General features: G+C 43.8%; 1 protein-coding gene across 3 annotated transcripts; it reads left to right on the top strand.

Moving 5' to 3' along the window:
• The first annotated feature begins 2,896 nt into the window (after positions 1-2,896).
• Positions 2,897-21,168, top strand: keap1a (kelch-like ECH-associated protein 1a). 3 transcript variants are annotated; one of them, XM_014150425.3, is made up of 12 exons: positions 2,897-3,218; positions 9,608-10,649; positions 10,875-11,074; positions 11,218-11,374; positions 16,197-16,289; positions 16,427-16,573; positions 16,657-16,766; positions 16,923-17,052; positions 17,165-17,361; positions 18,232-18,437; positions 18,536-18,712; positions 18,884-21,168. In XM_014150425.3, exons 2-12 carry the CDS (start codon positions 10,440-10,442, stop codon positions 19,057-19,059), a joined length of 1,803 nt encoding a protein of 600 aa, XP_014005900.1. In that variant the 5' UTR covers positions 2,897-3,218; positions 9,608-10,439; the 3' UTR covers positions 19,060-21,168. The 3 variants fall into 3 exon arrangements, with proteins under 3 accessions (XP_014005900.1, XP_014005899.1, XP_082819022.1); XM_014150424.3 differs by having other exon boundaries at positions 2,897-3,499; XM_082962896.1 differs by lacking the exon at positions 2,897-3,218 and adding an exon at positions 7,267-7,457.
• The last annotated feature ends 2,734 nt before the right edge of the window (positions 21,169-23,902 follow it).

The raw sequence follows: 23,902 nt of genomic DNA, 5'->3' as shown, positions 1-23,902 counted from the left end.
AAAATGCAAATCATTTTATAACATTTTTCACATGCATTTCTCTGGATTTTTGTTGTTGTTATTCTGTCTCTCACTGTTCAAATAAACCTACTATTAAAATTATAGGCTGATCATTTCTTTGTAAGTGGACAAACGTACAAAATCAGCAGGGGATCAAATACTTTTTTCCCCACTGTAGCTGCCACTGATTCCCTTTTTCCCCTTTCTGTTTATTGGTTTCACCTGTTTTTTGTTAGACTGATTAGTCGGGTTATTTTAGCCAGTAGGCCCGCCTGCTCTGTGTGCGGGATTGTTTGTGTGTTGCATCTGTGCACGCTCGTGTCTCAGGCGTTTCGGTAGTGGGTTTTTCTCCGGACTGTTTCAGTCCCCAGTGTTTGGGGCATTTGTTTTGTATGCGCCCTGTATCTTAGTGGGGTGGCTTATGTTCGCCGTTTGTGCCAATAAAGCACTAACCTGTACTCTCTGCTTCCTGCGCCTGACTTCGCACCCACTACACACAGAGCCTTACAAAAGCGTATCAGTCTAATCGGGAGTAGGGCCTTTAGCCTACAATAGAACATCACACATTCAGGTGTTTGAACTATTAACGCGCTGCAGGAACTTCTGACGCGGCTTCACGGGATTTGTTTGATATATCACCTAAACTATTGGCAGTTTAGGTGATAAGGTAACACAAGGAGACACTTGTGGATTTGACAGCTCTAACACAGCTCTGCCGTTTCACATTTGTCATTAATAAATTGTCACGTCCTGACCAGTAAAAGGGGTTATTTGTTATTATAGTTTGGTCAGGGCGTGGCAGGGGGTGTTTGTTTTGGGTGTTTCGGGGTTTTGATGTATGTTCTATATTTTCTAGGTTTATTCTAGGTTTCTCTTTCTATGTTGTGTTTTTTCAATGACCTCCAATTAGAGGCAGCTGGTGGTTGTTGTCTCTAATTGGAGGCCATATTTAGTGTGTTTCGTTTTCACTTGTGTTTGTGGGTGGTTGTTTCCGGTTTAGTCTGTGCACCTTACCTTCAATAAATACGAAGATGAGCAATATACCCGCTGCATATTGGTCCGATGATTTCTCCTCTTCAGACGACGAAGATTATGACATAAATATATAATAATGTTTCTAGATTTCAACCAATTATTTGAATTACTTTTGATTGTAGGTCAATCATTCTTCACTTTTAATAACTAAATTACACTAAGTGTAAAACACATTAAGGACACTTGCTCTTTCCATGACAAAGATTGACCAGGTGAAAGCTATGATCCCTTATTGATGTCACTTGTTGAATCCACTTCAAGGAGCGTAGATGAAGAGGGGGACACAGGTTAAAGAAGGATTTTTAAGTCTTGATACAATTGAGACATGGATTGTGTATGTGTGCCACTCAGAGGGTGAATGGGCAAGACAAAATATTGAAGTGTCGTTGAAAGGGGTATGGTAGTTGGTGTCAGGCGTACTGGTTTGAGCAGTGGTGGAAAACGTTGTCAATTGTCATACTTCAGTAAAAGTAAAGATCCCTTAATAGAAAAGGACTCAACTCAAATTTGAAAGTCCCCCAGTAAATTCTACTTGAGTAAAAGTCTAAAAGTATTTGGTTTTAAATATACTTAGAGGCAGTAGGGATAACCAGGGATGTTCTCTTGATAAGTGTGTGAATTGGACCATTTTCCAGTCAAAATGTAAGAGTACTTTTGGGTGTCAGTGAAAATGTATGGAGTAAAAAGTACATTACTTTCATTAGCAATGTAGTAAAGTAAAAGTTGCCAAAAATATAAATAGTAATGTAAAGTACAGATACCCCCCAAAACTATTCAAGTATTACTTTCAAGTATGTTTTACTTAAGTACTTTACACCACTGGGTTTGAGTGTGCCAAGAACTGCAACGCTGCTGGGTTTTTCACACGTAACAGTTTCCTGTGTCTATCAAGAATGGTCGACCACCAAAAGAACATCCAGCCAACTGTAGGTTGTTCTGAGGGCAAAAGGGGGTGCAACTCAATATTAGGAAGGTGTTCCTAATGTTTTGTGCACTCTGTGTATGTGGCTCTCAGAGGAAATTGTCATACATCCCACTGGGCACACAAACGTGGGTTAAACCGTTTTCATTGTTTTTCAGCTTTTAATAAATAATGAATAATAAACACCTACATTAAGGTTAGAAATGGGGGAGGGATATTATAAATAAAGTAGGAATTTGCTTTCAACTGTCCAAGTGCAGATGAAGGAAATGAATCGAGGAGAGGAAGACTAAGAAAGGAATCCTCCTCAGATAGATTGAGATGCAGCCATACCGCAGTGTCACTGTGCTATGGCAGTTTCACTTTACTTTCTCCTATCAGCACTGTCAATAAAACAAATACGTACACATGCCTGCCCACAGGTCACCTGCCCACAACCATTTCACTATGTTCTGTAATGACGTTATAATTACAGATACAGACAGGGGTTTATATAAATATACATAATCACACACGCTACGTTTATTAGTGATCCTATCATGCATATTGAGAAGTCATTGATTGAACGAACAGTTTACGGATCCACAACCACTAGGTCGAGAATGTGGCTGTAATTCTTAGGGGAAATGCATGCCAGCAAACATCATGGTTTTCCATTAGACCGTTCCATCAGATGCCTCCACATCAGAATGTGACACCACCCAGCACTTTCTGATGATACTGTTCCGTCAAACTACGCATCCCCATATCAATGTGTACAGTTTCTTTGTTCATAAACTGCTGACCTTGCACACACACATACCCTTCGTGATCTATTTGACTTTAAATATGAGGTACTGCCTGTTTAATTGAATAGGCCTGGAGCACTATATTTATTTATGACTCAAAGAAACTGTTTAGGACCTTAGTATGTGGGCGTTTATTTGTTTTTAGCGTATAAATGTCTGATGTTATAGATAGTCTACCAGCCACGCTGAACTGCGCTGGGTTGGTGTATCTTGCGTTATAATCGTCGGGTAATCGGGTTAATTTCTTGGAATGTTGTTATTGTTGTTTTGTGCGTACTTGCCGACTTGCCGGGCGTCATTAATGAAGTTGTGCTGCTGGGCTATGCTGCTATGAAGTTGAAGTTGCTAAGTCATGGTGATGTAGAAATCGCGCCGCGCGCATATAATGCATCTACTGTGATGTGAATGCCCCACGTCAATGCGAAACGCGCAGCGTTCAGGCGCACACAGCACAGGAGACAGCTTCAAACGAGGTATTGTGCATCTGAATGTGTCTAAAGTGTATCCGAAAAAAGTCTCTCGTTTTATTCAATAAGTGCGATGTCATTTAAAAGTGAAGTGGCAAGTTTTTGTTTGTGTGCCGACATAAGATCTACGCGGTTGCGTCATCAAAGGACAACTGCGTCGGCAGTTTGACAGACTGATTTCCATACTGACAGTCAGGGAGCTGAATGTGTCCGCGAAAAGAACACTAGTTGGAAACTACTATTTTGGAATAAATCCCTGTAGCCTAAAATATAATATAGCAGGGGAGGTGAGTATCTACTGACTTGAGCATATAGGCTAGGCTACATCAGTGTTGGATGTGTGTAATATTTTACTTTTGACATGTCTTATTGTTGTTGAATGCACTGCAGTCTAAAAGGAAGTGAAAACTGATTTAGAAGCAGATGAGCGCCACACATGACTAACTCTCGCTCATATATCTCAATCTAAACTTGCCTGGAAACCTGACGTTGAATTGCATTGCAATCATGGTTGAATTTAAGAAGTTTAAGCTGCCTATCAGTCGTTGTTTTTGCTACAAGTGAAAATTAGCTCTTGCAACAGCTGCATAGTGCGTACTCAGGGGCTGATTAATGCAGGTGTTTACAGGGTCTGAAGCCCCTGTGCTCAAGCCCGTAGGGGGCCCTTGAAGCAGAGAAAAATTGAGAGAAAGTTATGCGTTTGAGAGTCTATATAAACATTCTGATAAGTATAAATAATGACAATCTCAAGGGAATACTTTTATCTATAACAAGAATATAGCTGATTTATGGAGTGAGTCATGATTATGAATGAAATTAAACAAGATAAAGGTATTGATTTTGCATGTTGTCATGCATGTTGTCATCAGCATTATTAGTACACTCTTGAGTGGTTTCAGATTATGTGCACCTTATCAGTTGTTCCAGTGAACGGAGTTTAACCCTTCCCCTGCATAGGAAGTTATCGTGTAACAACTGGGTTCAGTAACCTTGTTCAGTAACCTAAAACCATAGGCTTTAGGGCCTATGGTTTCATATATTGTCTAATCATTGTTTGACTTGTATGTTGACTTTTATGTTCTTGGAAAAACATTTTTTTCTGTGTAGTCAAATATGTCTGTGCCAGATACCTTATGACAGTGTAAAATAGTCACACACACACACACACACACACACACACACACACACACACACACACACACACACACACACACACACACACACAAACAATCCTATTCTATAAGTGTTGTAGTGAGTCACCTGTCTGTCAGTACCACCTTCTCATTAGTCATAATGTTGGTGTGTGTGTGTGTGTGTGTGTGTGTGTGTGTGTGTGTGTGTGTGTGTGTGTGTGTGTGTGTGTGTGTGTGTGTGTGTGTGTGTGTACTGTACAAGCGCACATCCTGTTAGGAAATAATAAAACATTATCCTCATCCAATTGAACAGAAGTTAAACAATTGAGAACCTATTTATTGGCAGTACATTTTTAATTTGCTGATCATGTTTGGTTGCTCAGCATATAACCTCTAGCCTGAAATTATTTTATTGACATGGATAACGGTGTCAAGCTTCATTTCGTGAATACTGTAGTGTCACACTATGACATAGCAAATACCATGTTGTAAATGCCTCTAGTCAGGTTGTTAATTTCTGAAGGGGATGAGCTGAGGAGAGGAAGTCACTTCAAAGTATTGCGATGCAACCTTCAGTGATAGAACAGCACTGTGTGTTCTTGTTGGTTCTGTTGCACGTGGACACACCCACTGTTGATTCTGTTAATGGTTAACTCTTTGGCTACTGTCACAGTGTTTGAACAGTGTGTGCTGTAAAACTGCATCTTAGCTTCAACTAGTGTTTGTTACATTGTATAGCATATACAGTACCAGTCAAAAGTTTGGACATACCTACTCATTCCAGGTTTCTCTCTTATTTTTACTATTTTCTACATTGTAGAATAATAATGAAGACATCAACACTATGAAATAACACATATGGAATGATGTAGTAACCAAAAAAGTGTTAAACAAATCAAAGTATATTTGAGATTCTTCAAAGTAGCCACTCTTTGTCTTGTTGATAGCTTTGCACACTCTTGGCATTCGCTCAGCATATGTGGGAACTCCTTCAAGACTGTTGGATAAGCATTCCACATGAAGCTGGTTGAGAGAATACCAAGAGTGTGCAAAGCTGTCATCAAGGCAAAGGGTGACTACTTTGAGGAATCTCAAATATAAAATATATTTTGATTTGTTTAACACTTTTTTGGTTCCTACATGATTCCATATGTGCTATATCATAGTTTTGACATCTTCACTATTATTCTACAATATAGTAAAAATAAAGAAAAACCTTTGAATGAGTAAGTGTGTCCAAACTTTTGACTGGTACTGTATGTTAGTGGTGTAACTTTGTTTCAGTAGTTGAAGCTGCAGATTTTTCACCCTGTGGACTGTATGCCTATTTGCTGTGTCGACAGGGTTAGTTTTGGTGTGTTAAAACCCCTTAAGCCAGATCAGGAGTTCAGCACCAGGGGACACAGCTCAGGACAATGGACCTTTATAGGGGGGGTTGAATATGAAGGACTCTCTCTCTGTTTGTTTCTCTTCCTCACTCCCCCTCTTTTTCTATCCCCTCTCTCTTTTTGCCATTCACCACTCTCTTTCCATCCCCCCTTTCTCTCTCCCCCCTCTCTCTCCTGGCTGGTGGGTTTAGGTCTTGTGACTTGTGATCAGGCTAGCTTTAGGGTGACACACCACGCTAGGCCTATGTAATTTCTGGTATGATTGTTTGTCCTCTCGTCTATTTATAAGCCATAAGGAAGTGAAACTGTGCTCGAGGTTCTCATATAGTTTACCCAATAGCAATTTTTCATATTCATTCTGAACAAAAATATAATCGCAACATGTAAAGTGTTGGTTTCATCTTTCATGAGCTTGAAATAAAAGATTCCAAAAAATGTCCATACGCACAAAAAGCTTATTTCTCTAAAATGTTGTGCACAAATTTGTTTACATTCCTGTTAGTGAGCATTTCTCCTTTGCCAAGATAATCCATCCACCTGACAGGTGTGGCATATCAAGAAGCTGATTAAGCAGCATAGTCATTACACAGGTGCACCTTGTGCTGGGGACAATAAAAGGCCACTCTAAAATGTGCAGTTTTATCACACAACACAATGGCACAGATGTCTCAAGTTTTGAGGGAGCATTCAATTGGTATGCTGACTGCAGGAATGTCCATCAGAGCTGTTGTTTCAGAGAATTTGTCAGTATGTCCAACCAGTCTCACAACCTCAGACCAGGTGTAACCACGCCAGCCCAGGACCTCCACATCCAGTTTCTTCACCTGCGGGATCGTCTGAGACCAGCCACCTGGACAGCTGATGAAACTGTGGGCTTGCACAACTAAAGAACGTCTGCACAAACTGTCAGAAACAGTCTCGGTGAAGCTCATCTGTGTGCTCGTCTTCTTCACAAGGGTCTTGACCTGATTGCAGTTTGGTGTCGAAACTGACTTAAGTGGGAAAATGCTCACCTTCGATGGCCACTGGTATGCTGGAGAAGTGTGCTCTTCACGGATGAATCCCGGTTTCAATTGTACCGGGCAGATGGCATCCTGTGGGCAAGCGGTTTGCTGATGTCAATGTTGTGAAGAGGGGCCCATTGTCGTGCCATTCATCTGCCACCATCACCTCATGTTTGAGCATGATAATGCACAGCCCCATTTCGCAAGAATCTGTACACAATTCCTGGACGCTGAAAATGTTCCAATTCTTCCATAGCCTGCATACTCACGAGACATGTCACCCATTGAGGATGTTTGGGATCCTCTGGATTGACATGTACGACAGTGTGTTTCAGTTCCCGCCAATATCCAGCAACTTCGTACAGCCATTGAAGAAGAGTGGGACTACATTCCACAGGCCAAAATCAACAGCCTGATCAACTTTGGGCCTTCCCTGTGGCTCAGTTGGTAGAGCAAGGTGTTTGCAACGCCAGCATGGTGTGTGCAACGCCAGGGTTGTGGGTTCGATTCCCACGGGGGGTCAGTACAAAACAAAAATGCATGGTATGAAATGTATGCACTCACTACTGTAAGTCGCTCTGGATAAGAGCGTCTGCTAAATGTCTAAAATGTAAAAATGTCTTTATGCAAAGGAGATGTCGCGCTGCATGAGGCAAATGGTGTTCACACCAGATACTGACTGGTTTTCTGATCCACGACCCCTACCTCCTTTTTGTTAAGGTACAGTTGAAGTCAGCAGTTTACATTTAAACTCAGTTTTTCACAATTTCTGACCTTTAATCCTAGTAAAAATTCCCTGTCTTAGGTCAGTTAGGATCACCATTTTATTTTAAGAATGTGAAATATCAGAATAATAGTAGAGAGAATGATTTATTTCAGCTTTTAATTCTTTCATCACATTTCCAGTGGGTCAGAAGTTTACATACACTCAATTAGTATTTGGTAGCATTGCCTTTAAATTGCTTAACCTGGGTCAAACATTTCATGTATACTTCCACAAGCTTCCCACAATAAGTTGGGGGAATATTGGCCCATTCCTCCTGACAGAGCTGGTGTAACTGAGTCAGGTTTGTAGGCCTCCTTGCTCGAACACGCTTTTTCAGTTCTGGCCACAAATTTTCTATGGGATTGAAGTCAGGGCTTTGTGATGGCCACTCCAATACCTTGACTTTGTTGTCCTTAAGCCATTTTGCCACAACTTTGGAAGTATGCTTGGGGTCATGACCCATTTGTGACAAAGCTTTAACTTCCTGACTGATGTCTTGAGATGTTGCTTCAATATATCCACATAATTTCCCTTCCTCATGATGCCATCTATATTGTGAAGTGCACCAGTCCCTCTTGCAGCAAAGCACTCCCACAACATGATGCTGCCACCCCCGTGCTTCACGGTTGGGATGGTGTTCTTCGGCTTGCAAGCCTCCCCCTTGTTCCTCTAAACATAACGATGGTCATTATGGCCAAACAGTAATATTTCTGTTTCATCAGACCAGAGGACATTTCTCCAAAAAGTACGATCTTTGTCCCCATGTGCAGTTGCAAACCGTAGTCTGGCTTTTTTATGGAGGTTTTGGAGCAGTGGCTTCTTCCTTGCTGAGTGGCCTTTTCAGGTTATGTCCATATAGGACTCATTTTACTGTGGATATAGATACTTTTGTACCTGTTTCCTCCAGTATCTTCACAAGGTCCTTTGCTGTTGTTCTGGGATTGATTTGCACTTTTCGCACCAAAGTACGTTAATCTCTAGGAGACAGAACGCGTCTCCTTCCTGAGCGGTATGATGGCTGCGTGGTCCCATGGTGTTTATACTTGCGTACTATTGTTTGTACAGATGAACGTGGTACCGTTATGTGTTTGGAAATTGCTCCCAAGGATGAACCAGACTTGTGGAGGTCTACAATTTTTTTTCTGAGGTCTTGGCTGATTTCTTTTGATTTTCCCATGATGTCAAGCAAAGAGGCACTGAGTTTGAAGGTATGCCTTGAAATACAGCCACAGGTACACCTCCAATTGACTCAAATTATGTCAATTAGCCCATCAGAAGCTTCTAAAGCCATGACATCATTTTCTGGAATTTTCCAAGCTCTTTAAAGGCACAGTCAACTTAGTGTATGTAAACTTCTGACCCACTGGAATTGTGATCTAGTGAATTATAAGTGAAATAATCTGTCTGTAAATAATTGTTGGAAAAATCACATGCACGGGTAGATGTCCTAACCGACTTGCCAAAACTATAGTTTGTTAACAAGAAATTTGTGGAGTGTTTGAAAAACGAGTTTTAATGACTCCAACCTAAGTGTATGTAAACTTCCGACTTCAACTGTAACTGTGACCAACAGATGCATATCTGTTTACCCAGTCATGTGAAATCCATAGATTAGGGCCTGATAAATTTCAGTTGACTGATTTCCTTTTATGAACTGTAATTCAGTAAAATCTTTGAAATTGTTGCATGCTGCGTTTTATATTTATGTTCTGTGTACATGAAGAGGGTAAAGTTGGTAATCATTTTACGAGCAGAACAACTTCATTTCCAAAAGTTTAAGAGGTGAAAACCATTTGTTTCAGAGACAGGGGTGTCACCAATGCTGTGTTCTATTCATTAGGTATGCCAAAGCTAATTTTAAAGGATATGTTACAAGCTCAAAACATTTTTGCCAAAATTACAATTATGACAATAACCGTGGTCATTTGCATTGCAATTCATCTTTACACAAATTCCATAATCATCACAGCCCTAGGTCTGTTGACAGTGGTGTGTGTGTGTGTGTGTGTGTGTGGGGTGGGGTTAAAACATTTGATATACACACTCCATTGGATACACACATGCTGCCTCTCCTAATGACTATATTGTCTTAATTTGCTCCCAGACAAACAGAAGCCACCAGATCATCCCTGATGTCATCTTTCTTGGACATAATGGATTTAGAGGACAACAAGTGAAGAATGGCCAACCAATGCTTCATTCCTGAACCCCAGAACTGGAAGCCCAACACCAAAGGACGAAATTGGAATCTCATGGACTAAATCAGGAATATCTGCTCTAAAGATGGAATCTCTGGAATAAACTAGAACTCCATGGACTAAATAGGAATAGTTCTTAAACCAGGAATATCAGGACCAAAATCTGAAATATCAGACTAATTTAGGCATTTCTGGACTAAAATTGGAATCTCTGGACTGAATATGTAATTGTGGACTGAACTAGAAGTCTTTGGATGAAATCAGTAATCTCAGCAACATGACTGTTTTTTTCCTGTGATATCTGACTGACTAGCGTTGATGATATGTGTGTGTTGTAACAGCCTAGTCACTAGATAGCTATGCTAGAGAGGTGAAAATATTATCAACACATTGACTCTGGAGGAAATACTGCCAACAGTGATGGATGGAAGTTCTAATCATCAAATCGGACAAATGGAGGGGTACGTGGCTGTTACTTGTGTAGGACTTTGATTTGTAATAACAGATACTGCGTGGAAAACCCCACTCCTCCTGAACGTTTCGTAATATCGATAAGTATCACGCGTTGAGTGACTATGCACTATGCACTGTGTTACAATCATTCAAGGATTAAGGATTAATCGGGTGCAAAAGTCGACTTGGGGGATTCAGGGAAAATCAATACTTAGTCCATTGATTTGGTTAATCAGTCCCTAAGACAGACAAACTCCCACAACCTCCAGCCCCCCATCGGTCAGGATGCTGTGCCCCAGGAAGAAGCGCCTCACCAGGGATGCAGATTTCTCTGCCATCGCGGTGCCGTCGATGCGGGGGTCTGGGTACCTGGACTACACCATAGAGACCCACCCATCCAGAGCCCTGCAGGCCATGGAGGACTTCAGAAGGCACGAGATGCTGTGTGACATCACCCTACACGTCACCTATAAGGACACGACCGTCGACTTCAAGGTGAGAGGGCTGCTCTTTGTTCCTACTTATAAAGCTGTATAAGGTGATACTTGACTGTAAAATACAACGTTATCCTTGTGCATTACCCCAGAGGGTTGCTTATCAAAGCAAAAGGCTGTAAAATACTTTCTTAGTTGAATCAGGTGTTTTACTGCTTGGTTGGCGTAAAAGCCTGCACCCCACCCACATGTATAAGATTGGCCACACCTCCCCTCCCAACCTCAGGTGCATAAAGTGGTGCTGGCATCCTGCAGCCCATACTTCAAAGCCATGTTCACCAGCAGCTTTAAGGAATGCCACGCCTCCGAGGTGACGCTACGTGATGTCTGCCCCCAGGTGGTAGGGAGGCTCATTGACTTCGCCTACACCTCACGCATCACCGTGGGGGAGAAGTGTGTGCTGCACCTCCTACTGGCCGCCATGAGGTAAGAGTCTATGTGGTGACATAAATAATTTGACTGGAAGATGGTCTACTTATAAAGTTTTTCCTGGTGTCTTATATGATGAATCCTTCTGTACCTTTAAGGCGTGTTGTGACTACCTCATTGAACGTGTGCGTGTGTGTCAGGTACCAGATAGAAGACGTGGCTAAGGCTTGCTGTGACTACCTCACTAAAAACTTGGAGCCAGCCAACGTGATCGGCATCGCTCGCTTCGCTGAGGAGATTGGCTGCACCGAGCTGCACCTGAGGAGCCGCGAGTACATCAACACACACTTCAATGAGGTAGGAACCACACACACACACACACACACACACACACACTTTGTATCTCACTCACATAATGTAGCCAATATGGCTGGCTATGTGTCTGAAGTGACCTGAAGTAACCTTTCAGATGTGGGCTGGATTTGGGCCAAAATAATGTTGCTGTCTGTCAAGCAGCTGTCATATTGCTGTACACATGAGCTATTTTAGCATCGTGTCATAAAGACTATAAAACATCAACGAGACAAAGACGATTTTGCCTTTTGTTGATAGACGTTAGACGAACCAAGAGGCCCTGACATACAGACTTTTAGAGACCATTACAGCATCCATGATGTTTTCACACTGTGAAGAGGAGGAAGCCACTGAAGGGGTTATGGTTTTGGTAGGAATCCCAGAGCTTCCACAATGTAGGATTGCGCATGTACACAGTATATACACCCTTCATCAGTTGTAGAGTGAAAGCATTAGAAATGTGCTTATGCTTATCGTCAGGCTTGAAGTCGTAATTATACAGGATTCACACCCCTTGACTTTTTCCACATTTTGTTGTTAAAGTGTGTTTAAATTTGGTAAACGGTCTACACAAAATACTCTGTCAAAGTGGAAGAGTAATTCTAACATTTATAAAAATATATATATTAAAAATGAAACGCTATTATATCTTGATTAGATAAGTATTCACCCCCCTGAGAGAATATCTGTTAGAAACACCTTTGGCAGTGATTACAGTCTTTTGGGGTAAGTCTCTAAGAGCTTTGCACACCTGGATTGTACAATATTTGCCCATTTTGTTCTTTTGAAAAGGTTCTTCAAGCACTGTCAAGTTGGTTGTTGATCATTGCTAGAAAGTCAATTTCAAATCTTGCCATAGATTTTCAAGCCGATTTAAGTCAAAACTGTAACTAGGCATACCCATAACATGATGAAGCCACCACCATGCATGAAAATATGAAGAGTGGTACTCAGTGATGGATTTCCCACAAACACAACGCTTTGTATTCAGGATAAAAAGTACATTTCTTTGCCACATTTTTTGCAGTATTCCTTAAGTGCCTTATTGCAAAAGGGATGCATGTTTTGGAATATTTTTTATTCTGTACAGGCTTCCTTTTTTTCACTCTGTCATTTAGGTTAATATTGTGGAGTAACTACAATGCTGTTGATCCATCCTCAGTTTTCTCATATCACAACCAATAAAATCTGTAACTGTTAAAAATCACCATTGGTTTCATGGTGAAACCCCTGAGGAATTTCCTTCCTCTCTGGCAACTGAGTTAGGAAGGACATGTATATCTTTGTAGTGACTGGGTGTATTGGTACACCATCCAAAGCCTAATTAATAACTTCACCATGCTCAAAGTGATATTCAGCATCTGCTTTTTATTTTTATACATCTACCAATTGGTGCCCTTCTTTAGGAGCATTATAAACCTCCCTGGTCTTTGTGGTTGAATCTGTGCTTGAAATTCACTTTTTTCGATTGAAGGACCTATCAGATAATTGTATGTGTGCGGTACAGAGATGAGGTAGTCATTCAAAAATCATGTTAAACACTATTATTGATCAGATCACATTTTATTGGTCACATACACATGGTTAGCAGATGTTAATGCGAGTGTAGCGAAATGCTTCTGCTTCTAGTTCCGACCATGCAGTAATATCTAACAAGTAATCTAACAATTTCACAACAACTACCTTATACACACAAGTGTAAAGGAATGAATAAGAATATGTACATATAGATATATGGATGAGCGATGGCTGAACGGCATAGACAAGATGCAGTAGATGGTATAGAGTACAGTATATACATATGAGATGAGTATTGTAGGGTATGTAAATATTATATAAAGTGGCATTGTTTAAAGTGACTAGTGATACATTTATTACATCCAATTTTTAATTATTAAAGTGGATAGAGGTTTGAGTCAGTATGTTGGCAGCAACCACTCAATGTTAGTGGTCACAGAGTGAGTCCATGCAAATTATTATGTGACTTGTTAAGCACAGTTTTACTCCTGAACTTATTTAGGCTTGCCATAAAGAAGGGGTTGATTACTTATTGACTCAAGACATTTCAGATTTTCAAACAAAATTGCATTTTTATTCAGGCCGTAACACAACAAAATGTGGAAAAAGTATAGGGGTGTGAATACTTTCTGAAGGCAATGGAAAAGTTGTTCATGGCAGTGAATCTCAAGTAGTAGACACATCTTACTGGTGGTGTGGAGATACCTGGAGCAGAGAACAAGAACATTTTGCATACATGCTTTAATATAGCTTGAACTCCTAGACTAAAGTCAGTCTATATGGTTGGGCCGTAAAGTGACTACCTGTTGTCGGGTCGTAGGTGTTGGTGATGACTCTGGTGTAGACCGGGGTGGTGACATTATGGAAGGGGCCTACAGGTCCATTGTGGCTCAAACCAGCAGAGAATGCCACTTTTGGTTTGCCCATGAACACAGGAGAGAGAAAACGGTAGAGTTACTTGATGATACTGATACAATTACATCATTCTTCTATTCTCAATCACAGAGTGCAAATGACAGTATGTTTAATGGTTCACAGGTTCTCAATGGTATTTAATACATTATACTTGTGCAGCAGTGAATTCTGCAGCAATGTAGATTTAGTGAAATGAACTGATCCCCGACTCAAAATCAATGTTGTTTACATCCATTTTACCATAACTGCAGCTGCTCTCGTCAGCTCCCTCACCTGGCTCTCACTGGCACTCAGTCTGGCCTCCAGGCCTGAAAACAACAGACATATTCACACTAAGTCACCAGTAACTTTACGTCCAACATGAAACAATGTTAACCCTTCTTCAAGTCATTATAAACAGTGGGACGCTGTGTCTCACTTAGTTCCTTCAATGTACACCTTTACAACCATACCTGTTAAATCAACTGTGTCCTTTTATCTTCATCTTCCCCATGGTGGTTTCTAAGGTCCACCACTGTGTTTCTATACCTCAGCCTCATTGGCTGTCAGTCTGACCTCCATGTTCCTCAGCTCCTCTCTCTGCTCCACTACAATGGTTCCCAGGTTGTGCACCATGTTCCTCAGCTCCTGTCTCTGCTCCACTACGATGGTTCCCAGGTTGTGCACCATGTTCCTCAGCTTCTCTCTCTGCTCCACTACAATGGTTCCCAGGTTGTGCACCATGTTCCTCAGCTTCTCTCTCTGCTCCACTATGATGGTTCCCAGGTTGTGCACCATGTTCCTCAGCTTCTCTCTCTGCTCCACTATGATGGTTCCCAGGTTGTGCACCATGTTCCTCAGCTTCTCTCTCTGCTCCACTACGATGGTTCCCAGGTTGTGCACCATGTTCCTCAGCTCCTCTCTCTGCTCCACTACAATGGTTCCCAGGTTGTGCACCATGTTCCTCAGCTCCTCTCTCTGCTCCACTACGATGGTTCCCAGGTTGTGCACCATGTTCCTCAGCTTCTCTCTCTGCTCCACTACGATGGTTCCCAGGTTGTGCACCATGTTCCTCAGCTTCTCTCTCTGCTCCACTACGATGGTTCCCAGGTTGTGCACCATGTTCCTCAGCTTCTCTCTCTGCTCCACTATGATGGTTCCCAGGTTGTGCACCATGTTCCTCAGCTCCTCTCTCTGCTCCACTACGATGGTTCCCAGGTTGTGCACCATGTTCCTCAGCTTCTCTCTCTGCTCCACTACGATGGTTCCCAGGTTGTGCACCATGTTCCTCAGCTCCTGTCTCTGCTCCACTACGATGGTTCCCAGGTTGTGCACCATGTTCCTCAGCTTCTCTCTCTGCTCCACTACAATGGTTCCCAGGTTGTGCACCATGTTCCTCAGCTCTTCTCTCTGCTCCACTATGATGGTTCCCAGGTTGTGCACCATGTCTCTAAGCTCCTTCATCTCAGTCCAGATGTCACGGGCGGTGGTGGTCTGTTCGTTGGTCATCTCTCCATCTGAACCTCACTCACCCTGCTCTCTCCCTGCACTGTGTCCCTGTTGAGTGATGCCACTCTCTCTGACCCCTCCACTCTCCTCCTGAGTCCATTCCCCATACAGACAGAACACCCTCCACTCTCCTCCTGAGTCCATTCCCCATACAGACAGAACACCCTCCACTCTCCTCCTGAGTCCATGCCCCAGACAGACAGAACACCCTCCACTCTCCTCCTGAGTCCATGCCCCAGACAGACAGAACACCCTCCACTCTCCTCCTGAGTCCATGCCCCAGACAGACAGAACACTCTCCTCCTGAGTCCATGCCCCAGACAGACAGAACACTCTCCTCCTGAGTCCATGCCCCAGACAGACAGAACACTCTCCTCCTGAGTCCATGCCCCAGACAGACAGAACACTCTCCTCCTGAGTCCATGCCCCAGACAGACAGAACACTCTCCTCCTGAGTCCATGCCCCAGACAGACAGAACACTCTCCTCCTGAGTCCATACCCCAGACAGAAAGAACACTCTCCTCCTGAGTCCATGCCCCAGACAGACAGAACAACAACACCAGCAGATCTACAGCACCCCTCATTCTGATACAATACCTGTTCAGATATGATGCACTTTATGAGGCTCAGACCCCCGACTTATATACACACAGCTCAGTTAAGCAGTACGTGTACAAGAGACACGTCATGAAAAAGTCAAGGTTGGTAAGTCTTGTCAATGTTGTATAAGACCATGAGAAGTCTGCAACTGTCGTTTGGTGAAGGGTCCCCTGACGTCACCTGTTCCCTATAGACTAAAACAGTGTGCTTAGTCGGACATAGAAATGCCTTATTGACAGACTGTGTTTGTGTGTGTGAGCATGTGACGCGTGTTGACTGTGTGTCTATTTGTCCCTACCCCAGGTAACCAAAGAGGAGGAGTTCTTCAGTCTGTCTCACTGTCAGCTGTTGGAGCTCATCAGCCAAGACAGCCTCAAGGTGCTCTGTGAGTCAGAGGTATGGATTTGATTTATATTCTATATACATGGTTTATCCTGAGGTGTATATTTATATATTTCACTTATATGCATATTTCTATGTGAAAATCAAGATAACCGCCTGCCAAAGTTTGACCATGAGCTCCTTGATGTCAGGTGTACAAGGCTTGTACAGACTGGGTGCGATGGGACGTGGAGAGCAGAGCTCCTTATCTCCACGCCCTCCTCAATGCTCTCCACGTCTACGCTCTGCCTCCCAAGTTCATCAAGATACAGCTCCAGTCCTGCCCCATCCTCAGCAAGGCAAGTCCCTATCTATGAAACCTATGTCGTCTATTCATCTATGACCGGCTGCTGGAATTGATTGATATGTTCCTTCATTCCAGGCCAACTCCTGTAGAGACTTCCTGTCTAAGATATTCCAGGAAATGGCGTTGAGGAAGCCCCTCCCCCCTGCGCCTCAGCGTGGAACACAGCTTATCTACGTAGCTGGAGGGTAGTCTACAAACATATGATGGGATGGGGTGTAGTAGGATAGTAGAGCGTAGGACACGATACAATACAATGAGATAATTGGATGATATCATACGAGTATGATGATATAATCCTATTATGGTTATGCACTGTCTGATCCTCCTGTCTTCCATCCCAGGTATCGGCAGCACTCTCTGTCTTCTTTGGAGGCCTATGACCCTGGTAGGAACATCTGGCTGAAGCTAGCTGACATGGGCTCTCCCTGCAGTGGTCTGGGCTCCTGTGTGCTGTTTGGCCTGCTCTACACGGTACACGAACGCACACACACACCTTGCTTTTTACGGCCTTGTCTTTCTATCTAACCCCTCCCCCTCTCCATCCTTCCCTCCCTCTCTCCCTCCCTCTTTCCCTCATCCTCAGGTGGGAGGCAGGAACCTGTCCCTACAGAACAACACTGAGTCCAGTTCCCTGTGCTGCTACAACCCCATGACCAATCAGTGGAGCCAGCACGCCTCCCTCAACACCCCCAGGAACAGGGTGGGGGTGGCCGTGGTGGACGGGAGCATTTACGCCGTGGGGGGGTCCCAGGGGTCTACGCATCATAACACCGTGGAGAGGTGAGGAGGAGGAGGAGGAGAAAGAAATAGTGAGGAGAAGGGGGGTGTAGAGGAGAGAAGACAGAAAGAGGAGAGAGAGAGCAGAAAGAGAGTGAGAGGTAGTGCAAATTCCCCAAGATAATGTAGAAATTCCTGAGCCCAAGGTGGGGGACTAATTAGTGTGACAGCCTTTGGTCCGGCTGTGTTGGTACCTGCTTCCAAGGAATGTCAATCCGGTTGGGAATGTTTTGCAACTCGCTGAGCAGCTAAAAGGACCCGTGACTCTGGTAGAATACCTCAGAGATGTGTCCTTCCTGCCTTTTTTTCTATCTTCCTTCCATCCATCCACCCTTGCCTCTCCTCTCAGCTAGACACCTCACAAAGTACGTAGCTTTAGTCAATGCACTGTAAGTTACCTGGCTCCTATATAATGAGTTAGTATAACTATCTAACTCACACTCTGATAGCTCCTACAGTCTCATGCACTCAGGTTATGATGATAACAATGATAATGAGCATTGCACTATGCAGAAATCGCAAAAATTCTAATAGTTTGCCTAATTTCAATTTATGTGACAAAACAAGCAAGTATAGTGTAGAGAATCTTTGTACCATCTTAACCGCTGTGAAATATCTTTTCCATAACCAAAAATATTGTATTTTCAGCTGTTTGACGCTGGTGTACGAAACCGAAAGTAAAAGATTCAAAAGCAAAACTTAAGAATGGGAAGCATAGAAATAACACACATAGAACAGATCTACTGCTTCTTAGACGTTCTTTCTTTAACTCACATTTCTATGTAAATTTGGTCGGGTTGCCCAAAAAGTTACATATTGCAGCTTTACGACAATAACAACCATAAATTCTCTCTCTCGCTCCCTCTCTGCCAGGTATGACCCAGAGGCGAACCGCTGGGTGTTTGTGAGCCCCATGTCAGTAGCCCGTCTGGGGGCGGGGGTAGCAGGTTGCGGGGGGTCTCTGTACGTGGTGGGGGGGTTCGACGGCCAGAACCGCTGGAACACAGCAGAGAGGTTCCACCCCGATTCCAACACCTGGCACCAACTGGCCCCCATGACCACTGTACGCAGTGGACTGGGTGAGTGAGTGTGTGTGTGTGTGTGTGTGTGTGTGTGTACACCTGTCAAGGTGTGTGGATAACGTCTCTCTCTCTCTGTTTCTCCCTCGTGTGTGTAGGTGTGGTGTGTGTGGACTCGTACCTGTATGCAGTAGGAGGGTATGACGGTCATACCCAGCTCAGCTCCATGGAGAGGTACAGTGTAACCAGAGATGTGTGGGAGCCAGTGGCCTCCATGCAGCACTGCCGCAGCGCTCACGGGGTCACCATCTACCAGGGACGCATCTTCATACTGGGTGAGTCTGGAGAAACCTGCCATCTCTCTGGAGAGTTTGGCCAACTTTAGAGCCAGATATCATATTGCTCCTGCTGAGGCTTGGATTCACCCATCCTGTTTCCCTCTCTTTGCCTTCCATCCCTCTTCCTCTCTCGCTGTCCCTCTTCCTCTCCCTCCCTCCTGCCTCCAGGTGGTTTTAACTCCACAGGGTTTCTGTCCAGTGTTGAGAGTTACTGCCCTGACACCAACCAGTGGACGTCCATCACCAACATGTTGCTAGGACGCAGCGGAATGGCCGTCGCAGTAACAATGGAGCCCTGCCCCGGCAACCTGCCCGAGGAGGAAGAAGAAGAGGAAGTGACATAGAGTTAGAGCGAGGAGACATGACTCATCATAACTCTTTTTTTTATATCTGACTCAACATGGCGGCAGAGCAGGACTTGTTGCAATAGAATTAGAATGAGTAGAAAGGACAAAGCTCTTAGATCACTTTTATCCAAAGCCACAAAGTTTGCATTAATCAGGAATGTCTGTTCTGATCATTCTAATTCTATGTGGAGTCAGTAGGAAGTGGACCAGGGGGAGGAAGTGACCTCACAATGACTTCAAAATTACCTCACCATTATTAGGGTGCTACAGACATAGAGTTAGGAATTAGAATACTAGAATGGACATGAACCTTCGTATGATGCCATTATAAGACACATTGCCTGAATCACTAAATGGGCTGTCACTCCCAAACAGAAGACAATTGCATTGGTAACAATTTATCTTTAATTGCATTAACTTAAATTTAAGGAACACCTAACTTTACAAGACTCATATTACTTATTTCGACAACAGCAGCCATTACACATTCCAAGGGTACATCGTGAGGTTAGAGTAAGATCTTTCAGCTACAAAGACCCAACTGACTGGAATCACAGTGAATTTAAGAGCTATTTTTCAAATGTTAAGAACAAACTGTTTGTGTTTTTAACTAGCTAATAGAAATATCACCATGTGAAGATATTTGTCTGTAAACTCATCAAAAAAAGAAACGTCCCTTTTTCAGGACCCTATCTTTCAAAGATAATCCGTAAAAATCCAAATAACTTCACAGATCTTCATTGTAAAGGGTTTAAACACTGTTTCCCATGCTTGTTCAATGAACCATAAACAATTAATGAACATGCACCTGTGGAACGGTCGTTAAAACACTAACGGCTTACAGACGGTTAGCAATTAAGGTCACATTTATGAAAACTTAGGACACTAAAGAGGCCTTTCTACTGACTCTGAAAAACACCAAAAGAAAGATTGCCAGGGTCCCTGCTCATCTGCATGAACGTGCCTTAGGCATGCTGCAAGGAGACATGAGGACTGCAGATGTGGCCAGGGCAATAAATTGCAATGTCTGGACTGTGAGACGCCTAAGACGGTGCTACAGGCAGACAGGACGGACAGCTGATCGTCCTCGCATTGGCAGACCACGTGTAACAAGACCTGCACAGGATCGGTACATCCGAACATCACACCTGCGGGACAGGTACAGGATGGCAACAACAACTGCCCGAGTTACACCAGGAATGCACAATCCCTCCATCAGTGCTCATACTGTCCGCAATAGGCTGAGAGAGGCTGGACTGAGGGCTTGTAGGCCTGTCTTCACCAGACATCACCGGCAACAACGTCGCCTATGGGCACAAACCCACCGTCGCTGGACCAGGCAGGACTGGCAAAAAGTACTCTTCACTGACGAGTTGCGTTTTTGTCTCATCAGGGGTGATGGTCGGATTTGCGTTTATCGTCAAAGGAATGAGCGTTACACCGAGGCCTGTATTCTGGAGCGGGATCGATTTGGAAGTGGAGGGTCCGTCCGTCATGGTCTAGGGTGTCACAGCATCATGGGACTGAGCTTGTTGTCATTGCAGGCAATCTCAACGCTGTGCGTTACAGGGAAGACATCCTCCTCCCTCATGTGGTACCCTTCCTGCAGGCTCATCCTGATATGACCCTCCAGCATGACAATGCCAGCAGCCATACTGCTCGTTCTGTGTGTGATTTCCTGCAAGACAGGAATGTCAGTGTTCTGCCATGGCCAGCGAAGAGCCTGGATCTCAATCCCATTGAGCACGTCTGGGACCTGTTGGATCGGAGGGTGAGGGCTAGGGCCATTTCCCCCAGAAATGTCCGGGAACTTGCAGGTGCCTTGGTGGAAGAGTGGGGTAACATCTCGCAGCAAGAACTGGCAAATTTGGTGTAGTTTATAAGGAGGAGATGCACTGCAGTACTTAATGCAGCTGGTGGCCACACTAGATACTGACTGTTACTTTTGATTTTGACCCCCCCCCCTTTGTTCAGGGACACATTCCATTTCTGTTAGTCACATGCCTGTGGAACTTGTTCAGTTTGTCTCAGTTGTTGAATCTTCTTATGTTCATACAAATATTTACACATGTTAAGTTTGCTGAAAATAAATGCAGTTGACAGGGAGAGGACGTTTCTTTTTTTGCTGAGTTTATGTATATATTATAGGTACTTAGTTGTATTAGTAGTTGGAGCAGTAGTTTTACTTGTAGCCCTATTATGCTGTTAATGTATCATTACTAAGTATTGTTTGTTTAGTTATTTTTCATTTGGACACTTGAAAACGACATGGTGCATCTCAAGAGATTTCGTCCTGCAAAATTTCAAACACTAAAATATATGTAAACAGACCATCAATGTCTACATTTGTTTTCTTGGAAAACAGAGTGATACAATATCAGTACTTGTTGCATTTACAACTTGTCTAAATCTTACAAATAAAGGTCAGCCATTTTGGTTAGGGAGTTTGTCAACCATGGTTTGCCAGTGCTGTGATAAGATGGTGTCAAATAATGAATTTGAAGAATTTATCTGCACTCTGTGTGTTAGCTTGCCAGCTAATTATAGAGGAATGATTCCATAAATATTTCAAATTAATTGCCAATATGCCAACATTCTATTCAAACAATGCAGTCAATCCACAGCCATATACCGGCTGAAATCAGTTGATGATAGGATTTAGACAAGTTGTAAATGCAGCAAGTACTGATATTGTATCACTCTGTTTTCCAAGAAAACAAATGTAGACATTGATGGTCTGTTGACATATTTTAGTGTTTTTTTTTTTTTACTGCAAATGATATAAAACCCGTATAAACTGTATTTATGATTATATGACAATATTTTAGGTTGACCGTAATTCTATTACATACTTTCCAATATATCACATTCCTTACTTAAATTTTCCAGCATACATAAAACCAGGATTACTGCCATTCATTCCAATTAGACTGGTTTGGTTTTCTCCCTGACCACAATGGCTGCCATTTTCACCCAATTCTGGAACTTTGAGGGTTTATGACATAGCCCCTCTAGTAATTTAATGGAATCTATTTTGCTACAGAACTTATCTCAGAGACTCTTCTGATTGACTGTGCCATCATGTCCCCTCTCTCTATCGATAACTCTGACCACAAATCTAGCAGTTTTTCACATGCAGTGTTTTCATAATCCAAGTGCACCTTATTATAGTTCACATACACTGTTTGTTGTCTTGTCCACATCATAGGAGGAAGCTGAAATGAAGACAGTTCTCTCTCTGACCTCACATAGTTTGCGTTACAAATGGCACCCTATTCCCTTTATAGTGCCATATTTTTGACCAGGGCCCAGAGGTATTAAAACGTGTGGTTAATTTCTCTTGCTGCTCTGTAGTAGAGCTTAGTCCCTGTGGGAGTGTGTTGGTTAACCACCACTAGGTGGAGGAAGACTACTTCCAAAGAATAGAGGGATGAGAACACAACAGGGCACATAACAACAGGACACATTCAAGCGTATTGTTCATTCTGTATTCCAACCATGGTCATAGGACTGTTTAGTAGACGTCACAGCATTAGTCACCACTGGTTTACGTCAGACAACTGTTTACTTATCTCTCTGTGTGTGTGCCTGTGCGACCCCTCCCCCTCTGTGCTAGCTGATGTTATCTCTGTGTGTGTTCAGTAGGCGTCTTTAGGGTCAGGCATAATTCACATCCAACACCTCCAGATCTCTAGTACTGCTGGTTTTCGTTTCTCACTGACTGACTAGCCAGGGCAGCGTTCACCTGGCGTCCCAGGTCTCACACCTGAGATCTGAATCAGTCCCTGATAAGAGGGGAACGATGAGCACTAAAAGTGTGTATATTTGACTGAAAGAGAGTGGAAATGGAAGGAGGAGAGATGAGAGGTGGAAGGTGGAGAGAGGAGGTGGAAGGAGTAGAGAGGTGGAAGGAGGGGAGGAGGTGGAAGGAGTAGAGAGGGAGGAGGTGGAAGGAGTAGAGAGGGAGTAGGTGGAAGGAGGGGAGGAGGTGGAAGGAGTAGAGAGGGAGGAGGTGGAAGGAGGAGCGAGGGGAGGTGGAAGGAGGAGGGACAGGAGGTAGGAGAGAGAGGAGGTGGAAGGAGGAGAGAGGAGGTGGAAGGAGGAGAGAGAGGAGGTGGAAGGAGTAGAGAGGGAGGAGGTGGAAGGAGGAGAGAGAGGAGGTGGAAGGAGTAGAGAGGGAGGAGGTGGAAGGAGTAGAGAGGGAGGAGGTGGAAGGAGTAGAGAGGGAGGAGGTGGAAGGAGTAGAGAGGGGGTGGAAGGAGGAGAGAGGGGAGGAGGTGGAAGGAGTAGAGAGGAGGTGGAAGGAGTAGAGAGGGAGGAGGTGGAAGGAGAGGAGAGAGGAGGTGGAAGGAGTAGAGAGAGGAGGTGGAAGGAGTAGAGAGGGAGGAGGTGGAAGGAGTAGAGAGGGAGGAGGTGGAAGGAGGAGAAAGGGAGGAGGTGGAAGGAGAAGAGGGAAGGAGGGGAGAGGGGAGGTGGAAGGAGGAGCAAGGGGAGTTGGAAGGAGTAGAAAGGGAGGAGGTGGAAGGAGGAGTGAGGGGAGGTGGAAGGAGGAGGGACAGGAGGTAGGAGAGAGAGGAGAGAGAGGAGGTGGAAGGAAGAGAGAGAGGTGGAAGGAGAGGAGAGGGAGGAGGTGAAAGGAGGAGATGGGGAGGAGGTTGAAGGAGGAGAGAGGGGAGATGGAAGGAGGAGAGAGGAGGTGGAAGGAGGAGAGAGGGAGAAGGTGGGAGGAGGTGAAAGGAGGAGAGAGGGAGGAGGTGGAAGGAGGTAGAGAGGGAGGAGGAGACAGAGAAGGTGGAAGAATGAGAGGAGGTGGAAGGAGGAGAGAGAGGAGGTGGAAGGA

Source organism: Salmo salar, chromosome 16, assembly GCF_965601325.2.
Source record: "Salmo salar chromosome 16, fSalSal1, whole genome shotgun sequence".
Lineage (NCBI taxonomy): Eukaryota > Metazoa > Chordata > Actinopteri > Salmoniformes > Salmonidae > Salmo > Salmo salar.
This window is presented reverse-complemented; position numbering and strand designations above follow the sequence as displayed.

Coding starts and splice junctions, on each gene's coding strand:
- keap1a (XM_014150425.3), top strand. CDS start 10,440: ATGCTGTGCCCCAGGAAGAAGCGCCTCACCAGGGATGCAGATTTCTCT. Junction 16,290..16,426: donor AGGTGCTCTGTGAGTCAGAG/GTATGGATTTGA, acceptor CCTTGATGTCAG/GTGTACAAGGCTTGTACAGA. Junction 16,574..16,656: donor CCTGCCCCATCCTCAGCAAG/GCAAGTCCCTAT, acceptor CCTTCATTCCAG/GCCAACTCCTGTAGAGACTT.